Source organism: Rhinoderma darwinii, chromosome 7 (assembly GCF_050947455.1).
Source record: "Rhinoderma darwinii isolate aRhiDar2 chromosome 7, aRhiDar2.hap1, whole genome shotgun sequence".
Taxonomy (NCBI): domain Eukaryota; kingdom Metazoa; phylum Chordata; class Amphibia; order Anura; family Rhinodermatidae; genus Rhinoderma; species Rhinoderma darwinii.
In genome coordinates this window covers 143,878,588-143,891,958 of record NC_134693.1, presented here as the reverse complement: position 1 = coordinate 143,891,958, position 13,371 = coordinate 143,878,588, and the positions used below count along the sequence as shown (strand labels likewise).

The following is a 13,371-nucleotide window of genomic DNA, read 5'->3' as shown; positions in this document are numbered from 1 at the left end:
ACAGATCCAGTGATTTTGATATTTTTTTTACTATTTCTCTTCCTTTGAATAAAAAAAATGGAAATAGCAACACAAGTGTGAACAGAGTCACTTAAAAGTAGAAAGTACCTCTGCTCCCCCCACTCTGCATGATAGGACAACAGACAAGAGAAGTAATGTCAAGTATGTACACAATGACTCCACCAGCAGAATAGTGAGTGCAGCTCTGGAGTATAAACCAGGATATAACTCAAGATCAGTACAGGATAAGTAATGTAATGTATGTACACAGTGACTCCACCAGCAGAATAGTGAGTGCAGCTCTGGAGTATAATACAGGATGTAACTCAGGATCAGTACAGGATAAGTAATGTATGTACACAGTGACTCCACCAGCAGAGTAGTGAGTGCAGCTCTGGAGTATAATACAGGATTTAACTCACGATCAGTACAGGATAAATAATGTAATGTATGTACACAGTGACTCCACCAGCAGAATAGTGAGTGCAGCTCTGGAGTATAATACAGGATGTAACTCAGGATCAGTACAGGATAAGTAATGTAATGTATGTACACAGTGACTCCGCCAGCAGAATAGTGAGTGCAGCTCTGGAGTATAATACAGGATATATCTCAGGATCAGTACAGGATAAGTAATGTATGTACACAGTGACTCCACCAGCAGAATAGTGAGTGCAGCTCTGGAGTATAATACAGGATATAACTCAGGATCAGTGCAGGATAAGTAATGTAATGTATGTACACAGTGACTCCACCAGCAGAATAGTGAGTGCAGCTCTGGAGTATAATACAGGATATAACTCAGGATCAGTACAGGATAAGTAATGTAATGTATGTATGTACACAGTGACTACACCAGCAGAATAGTGAGTGCAGCTCTGGAGTATAATACAGGATGTAACTGGATCAATACAGGATGAGTAATGTAATGTATGTACACAGTGACCCCACCAGCAGAATAGTGAGTGCAGCTCTGGAGTATAATACAGGATATAACTCAGGATCAGTGCAGGATAAGTAATGTAATGTATGTACACAGTGACTCCACCAGCAGAATAGTGAGTGTAGCTCTGGAGTATAATACAGGATATAACTCAGGATCAGTACAGGATAAGTAATGTAATGTATGTATGTACACAGTGACTACACCAGCAGAATAGTGAGTGCAGCTCTGGAGTATAATACAGGATGTAACTGGATCAATACAGGATGAGTAATGTAATGTATGTACACAGTGACCCCACCAGCAGAATAGTGAGTGCAGCTCTGGAGTATAATACAGGATATAACTCAGGATCAGTACAGGATAAGTAATGTATGTACACAGTATCTCCACCAGCAGAATAGTGAGTGCAGCTCTGGAGTATAATACAGGATATAACTCAGGATCAGAACAGGATAAGTAATGTAATGTATGTACACAGTGACTCCACCAGCAGAATAGTGAGTGCAGCTCTGGAGTATAATATAGGATGTAACTCAGGATCAGTACAGGATAAGTAATGTATGTACACAGTGACTCCACCAGCAGAATAGAGAGTGCAGCTCTGGAGTATAATACAGGATATAACTCAGGATCAGTACAGGATAAGTAATGTATGTACACAGTGACTCCACCAGCAGAATAGTGAGTGCAGTTCTGGAGTATAATACATGTATCTAAGACAGGATTAGTAATGTATGTACACAATGACTTTTGATTTATACAAATAATGGGGATTATAATTTATACTCATAGGGGTTATGTGTGGCCGTTGATAATATGGACAGTTTTTTTCGGGTTTTTATTTTTGCAAATCTATTTGTTTGTGTATTATTTCTGGGGGATGTTTCTTTTAAATTTTACCAGCAGCCGGCGACAAATCCTCTTTTATAAATCAGCGGGGCCATTTATACGGAACATTAGCGCCCGTCAGACACGTCATATGGAAAATGCCCCAACTCCAGGGTTATCAGGAAGCTGCGTGTAACGTCCCTTTAAGTGCAGCCAGAGCGCCCCGTGTTCTCGTCTCCATCAGTCACGTCTTCTTCCTCTTGTCTCGCTTTTGAGGGTATGTTCACACGAGGGCGTCCGTTACGGCTGAAATTATGGGGATGTTTCAGCCTGAAAACATCCTCGTAATTTCAGCCGTAACGGCATGTGCAGGCGCTTGAACGCCGCGTCCACTACGGCCGTAATTAGTGCTGCTATTCATTGGAGTCAATGAATAACGGCTCCAATTACGGCCAAAGAAGTGACAGGTCACTTCTTTGACGCGGGCGTCTAAATTACGCCTCATGTGAACAGACAAACGTCTGCCCATTGCTTTCAATGGGCAGATGTTTGTCAGCGCTATTGAGGCGCTATTTTCAGACGTAATTCGGGGCAAAAACGCCAGAATTACGTCCGTAAATAGGCCGTGTGAACATACCCTGATTGTGACGCACGGTCGTGTTATGGCCCCGCTGTAATATGCCACCTATAGATCTCCCGCTGCTTTCATAGTCACATGCCTTATTACACAGGTGTAGTGAAGCTTTGCTGATGGAGGAGGCTACGGTGCCATATGGGGTCACCATACAGCGGAGCCCCTACATCTCCATCGTACAGAACCGCGGTCCCGTGTGTATGATCTTCATGTTGTCGATGGCTCTGCTGAGGATATATAACCTGTCAGGATCATAGCGCAGTACGAGAAGAACCGGCCCGGCCGCCTGCCTCTGAAAATCAGCAAAATTCTTCCTATGCAGTTCATAGTTTATGTATTAATGTAAAATCTCCGAATAGCAGCAGCTGCTCACACAGGGAAGGGTCCCGGCCCACTAGATTGTCAGCTCTTGTGCCTATCACTACGCCTCATCCTAGAATTATGTCAGACGCATTGGGATCCGTGGCCTCATGCTATTTATTATAGGGAGATAATCACCACAGGGACTGCAGCTGCCATAGACAGGACAATGGTTGTCAGCTGACAACTATCTTCCCAGACTCCCCCGTGGGCCTGTATGTTACTTCTATAGAGAAACCCCAACAATAAACCCTCCACGCAGGGTCCTAACAATATAACGCTCTAATCTTCTCACTTTTATAGTTATAACAACTCTAGAACGTGACGCGTTCCGCAAACCCCCCCCCCCACCAGGGATAAGTCATCGCCGCCAGAAAAGCGCGTTCCGCCAATGTCACCGAACCGGACTGGAAAGTAGAAGCAGAACATCGCAGCCTAGAAATCTCCCGCCCCGGGGTAAAAATATCACAGAGGCGACATTTCAGGCTGGGGAGAGGCCGTGGCGACCTGCAGCAATCAGGACGTCGTAGAGTTTCTATAGGGGGTCATTCACACGCGGCGGTCGTCACGTGTTTTACAAAAATCCGCTACGTGACCGCGACGTGTGAATAAACCCATGGACGCCTCTTTGTATCAATAACCGGATTCAGTTTGTTCCGTTTATGGGTTTTTTATGAAAATGTTTTATTTATTCGTTCAGAACATTTGTGTCTTTTCAAGGAGCAGAAAATGAAAAAAATAAAAAACGGCAAAATAAAACGGCGCTGTATCCGCAACAACGAATCAGATTGCAGCTCTCATTGTACAGATGACCGCGGCCTCCTCCTGGTTTTACTTTTTTCTGGTTTCTCGTTGTGTTTTTGTGTCGATTTTTCTTTTTTTCCGCTTTTCCTCATTTCCTTAAAATTAAAATTAACGAAAACAAGAGAAAAGGTTCTTAACGCAATGCGGCAAAAATGACCCCCAATGTCACCGCAGCACGGGCATAGACACGAAGGATTGTTTTTCACTTTTCACTTTTTTTTTGTTGTTTTTTTTTCTGCAGCAATTACAAAATCACAGCAAAAAAACCAAAAACGACACAAAAACAACGCATGTAAATACTCCCTATACAAACCCCTCCCCCACGTACAGAACTGTGCTGAATTGTGGGAGATTGGACATAACTGACAACAATCAGATTGACCAATCAGATTGCAGCGTCACTTCTGAGGTTTTATAGATTCCCAGGAGTCTCGGTCACTTCCCCTTAAAGGAAAATTATAGTCAAAATGACGACAGACTCGTCTCCCATATGCCCCTCCCCCTGCGCACATAATAAAGTCTTTATGCCGCACCCCCCTCTGTCATTGTTACAGTCTGGGGGTTTCTATATTGTGGCATCTCATGGCTATAATATCCATGACAACTGTTTTCCCACACCAGCAAAAAGTTGTCAGACTCCACCCACTTATGGCCACTCTTTTTCTACACAGACATCAATTGTCCTGTGCACATTGTCATGTGACAACTACACGTCGCCCAGATTTATCAATGAATAGATGGAAATGATGCATCATGGGACATCACTAACATGAGAAATCGTCGATTTGGACATTTCCCTTGTACAATCTTTTAGGTCTGATCATCATTGTTCTTCACGGAGGTCGCCAGAGTCACATTGTCGGATGACTGTAGTGCGGCATTTAAGGTCGTATTCTGTGCGCAGTCGCTTCCTCGCCATCCTCTGTAACAGCGACACAGGAACTGAGGCCACATGGTGCTCGGCGTCTTCTCGGGACGCTTTCTGCGAACCACGTAACCATTCCCCTGAGGACTCTGCTCAATACTGAAGATCTGGGGGTCCAGGTGCAGATGGTCCTCGGAATCAGAGCGTTTTCGGACGCATCGGCCGTTCCCGGAGCACTGGGCGCTGCTGCACATGGATACCGCCGTGGTCACATTCTTCAGATATCGACCCAGCGTCTCGTCTATATAGGATTTCACAGCCAGACAGGAATTCTGCAAACAGCAACGCACGGGATCATGACAGGGACGAGAAAACCTCTCTATGGGGGTCTCTGCACGCGGCGCCGTCAAAGAGCGGTTTATTGCCGCCATTGCTGCTAAATTGCAGCAAAAAGATGCGCTTTTCTGCAAAATCCCAGCTTTTTGCAGATGTTTTGCCGTAATGGCGGCAATAAACCGGTATCTGACTGCACTGTGTGTATAGACCCCGAAACAAAATGAAAAAGTTCCCTTCCCCGGAGTCTGGGGGCTCCGACCGGCCCTGCTCAAGAAACTGTGAACGTCTTAAAGGAGAACCGTATAATGAAAAGTTCTGTAACCTTCTCAAAGACCTTGGCCCGCATTTATTAAGCGTTTTACGTGTACGCTGCGCTGCTAAAATTTCGCAAATGATTTACGTGAGCGTGGAATAGTAGCAAATGGCGCAAATCTACGCCTGACAGAAGTTAAGATGAATCCCATTGATTTAGTGACGTGCACCTTTATATACCCAGTGTCAGTAACTTTCCTCCTTTTGTTTCTCATCACTTTTTATTATACAGTGAAGAAGCCGCGTTCACGTCAAACTGGACTCCGGCCCTTTAAGGGATACGGAAACCTATGAAGACTTTTTTGTTTTTTTTATTAAAACAAGTTTTGTTCAACTTTGTAATTTATTTTTATTAACAAATAATTTTTGCTTTTTCCGATACAGATCCTGGATACATAGAAACTGTATCTTATAGTCAGAGCCGAATCCGTCAGATCAGCGGGACTGACGGCTTCAGTGACAGCGGGTCCTGCGTGTCAATAACAACAAAAATTTCTTCAAAGGTTTACATGGTCTTTGGCTATAAATCATGATTACCTTGCTGGAGCTGTAGTCTGAGTTCCCCCATAAGATCACCCCAGCGGCCCCCAGCGCCGCACTCTGTCCGATCGTCTGGATCAAATCTTCCTGCAGGAAAACACAACATAAATGACGATCTGCGGTCCAAAGACTCCAAATGAGACGACAGATTATACAGGGGCCCCCGATCTAAGGAGCACCGGGACTCAGCTCAGCAGACAGTTTCACACATGACAGGATTAGATACACAGCTCAGCAGACAGTATCACACATGACAGGATTAGATACACAGCTCAGCAGACAGTATCACACATGATAGGATTAGATACACAGCTCAGCAAACAATATCACACATGATAGGATTAGATACACAGCTCAGCAGACAGTATCATACATGACAGGCTTAGATACAGCGGCTCAGAAGACAGTATCACACATGACAGGATTAGATACAGCGGCTCAGCAGACAGTATCACACATGATAGGATTAGATACACAGCTCAGCAGACAGTATCACACATGATAGGATTAGATACACAGCTCAGCAGACAGTATCACACATGATAGGATTAGATACACAGCTCAGCAAACAATATCACACATGATAGGATTAGATACACAGCTCAGCAGACAGTATCATACATGACAGGCTTAGATACACAGCTCAGCAGACAGTATCACACATGACAGGATTAGATACAGCGGCTCAGAAGACAGTATCACACATGACAGGATTAGATACAGCGGCTCAGCAGACAGTATCACACATGATAGGATTAGATACAGCGGCTCAGAAGACAGTATCACACATGACAGGATTAGATACAGCGGCTCAGCAGACAGTATCACACATGATAGGATTAGATACACAGCTCAGCAGACAGTATCACACATGATAGGATTAGATACACAGCTCAGCAGACAGTATCACACATGATAGGATTAGATACAGCGGCTCAGCAGACAGTATCACACAGGACAGGATTAGATACACTGCACACTATCGTTACCTGAGTGAGGAAGTCCATGCCATAGGTGTACACTATTCGGGCATACAGGAGGACAGGAAGCTCCGCGCCCTCTGGCAGCTTTGACACTCTGATGGCTTCTTCCAGTCGGTGCCTCACAAATGGCCGCACATATTGGGAGCCCTTCAGCTCCTTGTCCAGGTAGATGTGCGGGTACAGGGCACGACTGATATTCCAGAGCCAGGTCATGTCATCGTTCCTCTGCACCTCCTCCTCCGGACATCTCCCGCTGTAGTTCTGGCTGCTGTCATTATAATCAAAGTTATAACATTCCGGGAATCCATAAAATCCCCAGGGGCCTTTGGGTCTTTGTTTGTGGCCGAGCTGAAGAGTGGCCCTCATAAAGTCCTGGGCGGCTGCCTCAAATTGCCTCTTGGCCACTTTTCTCGCCCTCCCAAATGACCAGTATGGATGCCTCTGACTGATCAGCTGTAGTGACCGCTGCTGGTAGAGCAGCATTCTCTCCCAGTTACGATCCCACAGGGGTCTCCATTGTTCCCAGTCTACCACGGCCGCTCCCCCAAAGCTGTCGTCAATCATGATGGTTTTCAGGTCCTGCTGGGCTTTATCCAGATGTTCCTCCAGGCTGGCGTTCTGGGGTAGACCACCATTGACCGGTTCATAGTCCTGGTTGTAGAATGGGTATAGGCCCAGCTGGGTGTTGTAGAAGATCACCACCTCAGGGCCCAGGAAAGAGTGGTTCTGGTTGATGATGATGTCATAAGTGTCCAGGTCGATCACTACCCCGTAGGTGTCCAGACACGGACGAGTCGGTGCGTTCCAGAGAATGAAAAATGGACGTTTTGAGACTTCCAGATGAGAATGAGTCAAGACATACAAGAGGGAGAGAGGAAGAAGAGCGGAGATAAAGATGTGGTGGGGCGACATCTTATCACAATGAGTCCAACCTGAAGAGAGAGAAAAGTCCTTAGAACAACAAGGCAGCAGCCTCCAAAAACACTGGTCACGCCCGGAGCACAGAACCGTCACATCGTCCAGCTCTGATCCATAAGCTGAAATGAACTCTAGAGCAAAAACAGGAAGACTTCCAGAGAATGCAAAATCTGTCCTGATCTAGTCCTGCACACACTGCAGAATTTTTGTTACAATGTATCAGTCTAGACCAGGGGTCAGCAACCTATGGCACTGAAGCGGCACGTGAGGCATCATTTGCTGGCACAATACCCTATCTAGCCGCAGTCTCTCCTATGTGCTCCCCCAGCTGGTGTTCAGTAGCCGCGGTCTCTCCTATGTGCCCCCCCAGCTGGTGTTCAGTACTCGCGGTCTCTCCCATGTGCCCGCCCAGCTGGTGTTCAGTAGCCACGGTTTCTCCTAAGTGGCCTCCCAGCTGGTGTTCTGTGGCGGAGGTCTCTCCTATGTGCTCCCCCAGCTGGTGTTCAGTAGCCGCGGTCTCTCCTATGTGCCCCCCAGCTGGTGTTTAGTAGCCGCGGTCTCTCCTATGTGCCCCCCCAGCTGGTGTTCAGTAGCCGCGGTCTCTCCTATGTGCCCCCCAGCTGGTGTTCAGTAGCCGCGGTCTCTTCTATGTGCCCCCAGCTGGTGTTCAGTAGCCGCGGTCTCTACTATGTGCCCCCCAGCTGGTGTTCAGTAACTGCGGTCTCTTCTATGTGCCCCCCAGCTGGTGTTCAGTAGCCGCGATCTCTCCTATGTGCCCCCTCAGCTGGTGTTCAGTAGCCGTGGTCTCTCCTATGTGCCCCCCGGCTGGTGTTCAGTAGCCGTGGTCTCTCCTATGTGCCCCCCAGCTGGTGTTCAGTAGCCGCGGTCTCTCCTATGTGCCCCCCCAGCTGGTGTTCAGTAGTCTCATTTGCACCAAAGAGGGATCATCTTTGCAAAGATAGTCAGAGACACGTGTCTCACTGAGATGTAAGTAATGAACTGATTAATTGGTTTATGTCACACACCTGGTCGCAGTCTGTCTTATATGACTTTTTTTTTCATTAAATGTGGGCCATAAAGTATAATAGAAAGTTGCAGAACCCATTACGATACAACTATCAAAGCGAAACTCCATTTGTTATGAGGTCCAGGATTCTGTGCTGATTAATTCCATAATAAATCTTTATAGCGGTTGGATCTGTTTCTCTGATACAGAATCCAAATCCGCCGCACAGTTACCTGACAAGTTTGTGCTATCTACAGCCACCTCTAGGGGGAGATCACTACATACAGATATATACAGCTCCCATAGAGTAACATGATAACATTATACTGTGTGGAGTCACCACTAGGGGAAGCTCACTATATACAGCTCCCATAGTGTTACATGATAACACTCTGCTGCCTGCAGTCACCACTAGGGGGAGCTCACTATATGCAGATATATACAGCTCCCATAGAGTTACATGATAAGATTCTGCTACCTGCAGCCACCACTAGAGGGAGCTCATTATATGGAGATATATACAGATCCCATAGAGTTACATGATAATATTATACTGTGTGGAGTCACCACTAGGGGGAGCTCACTACATACAGATATATACAGCTCCCATAGAGTTACATCATAACATTCTACTGTGTGCAGTCACCACTAGGGGGAGCTAACTACATACAGGTATATACAGCTCCCATAGAGTTACATGATATGATTCTGCTACCTGCAGCCAACACTAGGGGAGCTCACTAAATACAGTTATATTCAGCTACCATAGAGTTAAATTAAAACTATTTTCTGCTAGCAGCCAACAACTAGTGGAAGCTCACTACATACAGGTATATACAGCTCCCATAGAGTTACATGATAACATTCTGCTGTCTGCAGCCACCACTAGGGGGAGCTCACTACATACAGATATATACAGCTCCCATAGAGTTACATGATAACATTCTGCTGTCTGCAGCCACCACTAGGGGGAGCTCACTACATACAGATATATACAGCTCCCGTAGAGTTACATGATAACATTCTGCTGCCTGCAGTCACCACTAGGGGAGCTCACTACATACAGATATATACAGCTCCCATAGAGTTACATGATGGCATTCTGCTGCCTGCAGCCACCACTAGGGGGAGCTCACTACATACAGATATATACAGCTCCCATAGAGTTACATGATAACATTCTGCTTCCTGCAGTCAGTACTAGGGGGACCTCACTACATACATCTCCCATGGAGTTACATGATAACATTCTGCTACCTCCAGTCACCACTAGGGGGAGCTCACTTCATACAGCTCCCATAGAGTTACATGATAACATTCTGCTGCCTGCAGCCACCTGCAGCCACCACTAGGGGGAGCTCCCATAGAGCTACATGATAATATTCTGCTGCCTGCAGTCACCACTAGGGGGAGCACACTACATACAGATATATACAGCTCCCATAGAGTTACATGATAATATTCTGCTGCCTGCAGTCACCACTAGGGGGAGCTCACTACATACAGATATATACAGCTCTCATAGAGTTACATGATAATATTCTGCTGCCTGCAGTCACCACTAGGGGGAGCTCACTACATACAGATATATACAGCTCTCATAGAGTTACATGATAATATTCTGCTGCCTGCAGTCACCACTAGGAGGAGCTCACTACATACAGATATATACAGCTCTCATAGAGTTACATGATAATATTCTGCTGCCTGCAGTCACCACTAGAGGGAGCTCACTACGTACAGATGTATACAGCTCCCATAGAGTTACATGATAACATTCTGCTGTCTGCAGTCACCACTAGGGGGAACTCACTACATACAGATATATACAGCTCCCATAGAGTTACATAATAACATTCTGCTGCCTGCAGCCACCACTAAGGGGCGCTCATTACATACAGATATATACAGCTGCCATAGAGTTACATGATAATATTCTGCTGCCTGCAGTCACCACTAGGGGGAGCACACTACATACAGATATATACAGCTCCCATAGAGTTACATGATAACTTTCTGCTGCCTGCAGTCACCAGTAGGGGGAACTCACTACGTACAGATGTATAGAGCTTTAGTTTAACTAAAAATAAATCTATTTCCTGTTTCATGAATAGAACACCAGAACTGACACTTACACGGTCAGCACATTTAGGCTGGATTCACACGCGGCCGTATTTCCTGGACCGACCAAATACGACCGTGTGAATCCAGCCTTAGAGAAAGCAAATTGACTGTGACTCTGCATATGGGATATATCGGCCGCTCTGTGGAGAGTGACTGACCCGGTAATAGTCGCTATTAGTGGACAGAACAGATATCTTATTTCATGATGTCTGAGATATAAATAACACCATTGTGAACATACCGCATTGAGGGCTCTCCCTATTGGATGTGGCGTCTGCGTGGAAGGTGATTATGTTCCCGGTGGAATAACGGTGACGGCTCCATCCTTTTCCTTCTGCAGGGATAGTGACCCCGGATATTGCTGCAGCTCTAGGTGTGAGAAGAGGAGACATAACTGTAATTACATCACATTATTTCCCCAGTAAATTATCATCCTGATGTCATTCTCGTTCCAGCTGCCACGCGGATTGTACCCAGCTTTCCTGGAGTCCTGAACAGACCGGTTATGAAGCCTGACAGGAGGAGGGGATGTGTCACTGGTAATCAGGATGATTGTCCTTCACGTCTCTAGTCGGCAAATATGAGGCACAAACCTGCGACTTCTCTGCAGCAGCTGCGGAGCAATAATCTCACTGACAGATGGAGCAGAGCCCAGGGCACAAGAGGCACTTCAGTCACCCCTGACTCCTCCTCTCCGCAGCTGGAGGGGACATGTGCACAGGTAAACGGTGGGGGAAGTGGCGACCAAATGAAATGATGTTAAAAGAGAAAATGTGCCGATAATAAAGAGAATCAGTAATAAATGACAAAGTTCATCAATAACTCCAGGAGCTCCGGGGACGAACCGCCAGCCGGACCCGGTCATAATACAAACAGCGCCGTATACACAAGATAAGTCCGCAGCGTGGACAACCTGCAAAATGACCAGTGAACCCCGAGCCGTCCTCAGCCATCAGCCAACATGGCCGCCATTACAGCTCCCGTAGAGATTCCCACCCAACTCCCCCAGACCCCCGGCTCTGCAGTGAGATGACGGCGGGTTTGGTCACTACTGGGCAGATTTTGTATTCAAGACTCCAGGACAACAGACCTTGTGGGAGACATAACCGCGGCCATATAACTTGTCACCCGACTTTCCCAGAAACCAATATAAGCATGAAATGGCGGGACAGCAGTTACATAATATAATTCTGTTTACCTGCAACTACCACTATAGGAGCTTACTACATACAGATATATACAGCTCCCATAGAGTTACATGATAACATTCTGCTATCTGCAGCCACCACTAGAGGGAGCTCACTACATACAGATATATACAGCTCCCATAGAGTTACATGATAACATTCTACTGCCTGCAGCCACCTCTAGGGGGAGCTCACTACATACAGATATGTACAGCTCCCATAGAGTTACATGATAACATTCTGCTGCCTGCAGCCACCACTAGGGGAAGCTCACTACATACAGATACATATACAGATCCCATAGAGTTACATAAATCTTTAGGTAGTGAGCTCCCCGAGGGGTGACTACAGGCAGTAGAATGGTATCATGTAACTCTATGGGGGCTTTATATATCTGTATGTAGTGAGCTCCCCCTACTGGTGGCTGCAGGCAGCAGAATGTTATCATGTGACTCTATGGGAGCTGTAAATATCTGTATGTAGTGAGCTCCCCTAGTGGTGACTGCAGGCAGCAGAATGTCATCATGTAACTCTATGGGAGCTGTATATATCTGTATGTAGTGAGCTCCCCTAGTGGTGACTGCAGGCAGCAGAATGTCATCATGTAACTCTATGGGAGCTGTATATATCTGTATGTAGTGACCTCCCCCTAGTGGTAACTGCAGGCAGCAGAATGTTATTATGTAACTCTATGGGAGCGGTATATATCTGTATGTAGTGAGCTCCCTCTAGTGGTGACTGCAGGCAGCAGAATGTCATCATGTAACTCTATGGGAGCTGTATATATCTGTATGTAGTGAGCTCCCCTAGTGGTGACTGCAGGCAGCAGAATGTCATCATGTAACTCTATGGGAGCTGTATATATCTGTATGTAATGCGTTCCACCTTGTGGTGACTGCACAAATTAATATGAATACATTATATTTTTTTAGAGTGCTGGATCAACTCACTGATTATAAACAGACAGGGGTTTGTAAAGATATTGACGCTTTACAGGTGGAGTTTCATATCTATGACAGTTGTCTGTGTTTCTGAGAATTGTGTATATAGGGAGCAGTATTATGGTAGTTATATTCTTGTATATAGGGAGCAGTATTATAGTAGTTATATTCTTGTATATAGGGGCAGTATTATAGTAGTTATATTCTTGTATATAGGAGGCAGTATTATAGTAGTTATATTCTTGTATATAGGGAGCAGTATTATGGTAGTTATATTCTTGTATATAGGGGCAGTATTATAGTAGTTATATTCTTGTATATAGGGGCAGTATTATAGTAGTTATATTCTTGTATAAAGGAGGCAGTATTATAGTAGTTATATTCTTGTATATAGGAGTAGTAGTATAGTAGTTATATTCTTGTATATAGGGGCAGTATTATAGTAGTTATATTCTTGTATATAGGGGCAGTATTATAGTAGTTATATTCTTGTATATAGGAGCAGTATTATAGTAGTTATATTCTTGTATATAGGGGCAGTATTATAGTAGTTATATTCTTGTATATAGGGGGCAGTATTATAGTAG

The 13,371-nt window shown here is 45.4% G+C and overlaps 1 protein-coding gene across 1 annotated transcript; it reads right to left on the bottom strand.

Annotated features, from left to right (window-relative positions):
• Positions 1-3,471: 3,471 nt before the first annotated feature.
• LOC142656934 (hyaluronidase-1-like) lies at positions 3,472-11,019 on the bottom strand. The gene is made up of 4 exons (XM_075831956.1): positions 10,898-11,019; positions 6,615-7,540; positions 5,623-5,712; positions 3,472-4,769 (listed from the first exon to the last, which is right to left on the bottom strand). The coding sequence occupies exons 2-4, from the start codon at positions 7,518-7,520 to the stop codon at positions 4,383-4,385; spliced, it is 1,383 nt and encodes a 460-aa protein (XP_075688071.1). The 5' UTR covers positions 7,521-7,540; positions 10,898-11,019; the 3' UTR covers positions 3,472-4,382.
• Positions 11,020-13,371: the final 2,352 nt, after the last annotated feature.

What these genes read in the sequence shown, in the direction of transcription:
- LOC142656934 (XM_075831956.1), bottom strand. Translation starts at nt 7,520, where the DNA reads ATGTCGCCCCACCACATCTTTATCTCCGCTCTTCTTCCTCTCTCCCTC. An exon ending in GCATGGACTTCCTCACTCAG is followed by an intron (nt 5,713 to 6,614) that starts GTAACGATAGTG and finishes GTTTTCCTGCAG; the next exon opens with GAAGATTTGATCCAGACGAT. An exon ending in CAGACTACAGCTCCAGCAAG is followed by an intron (nt 4,770 to 5,622) that starts GTAATCATGATT and finishes TGCTGTTTGCAG; the next exon opens with AATTCCTGTCTGGCTGTGAA.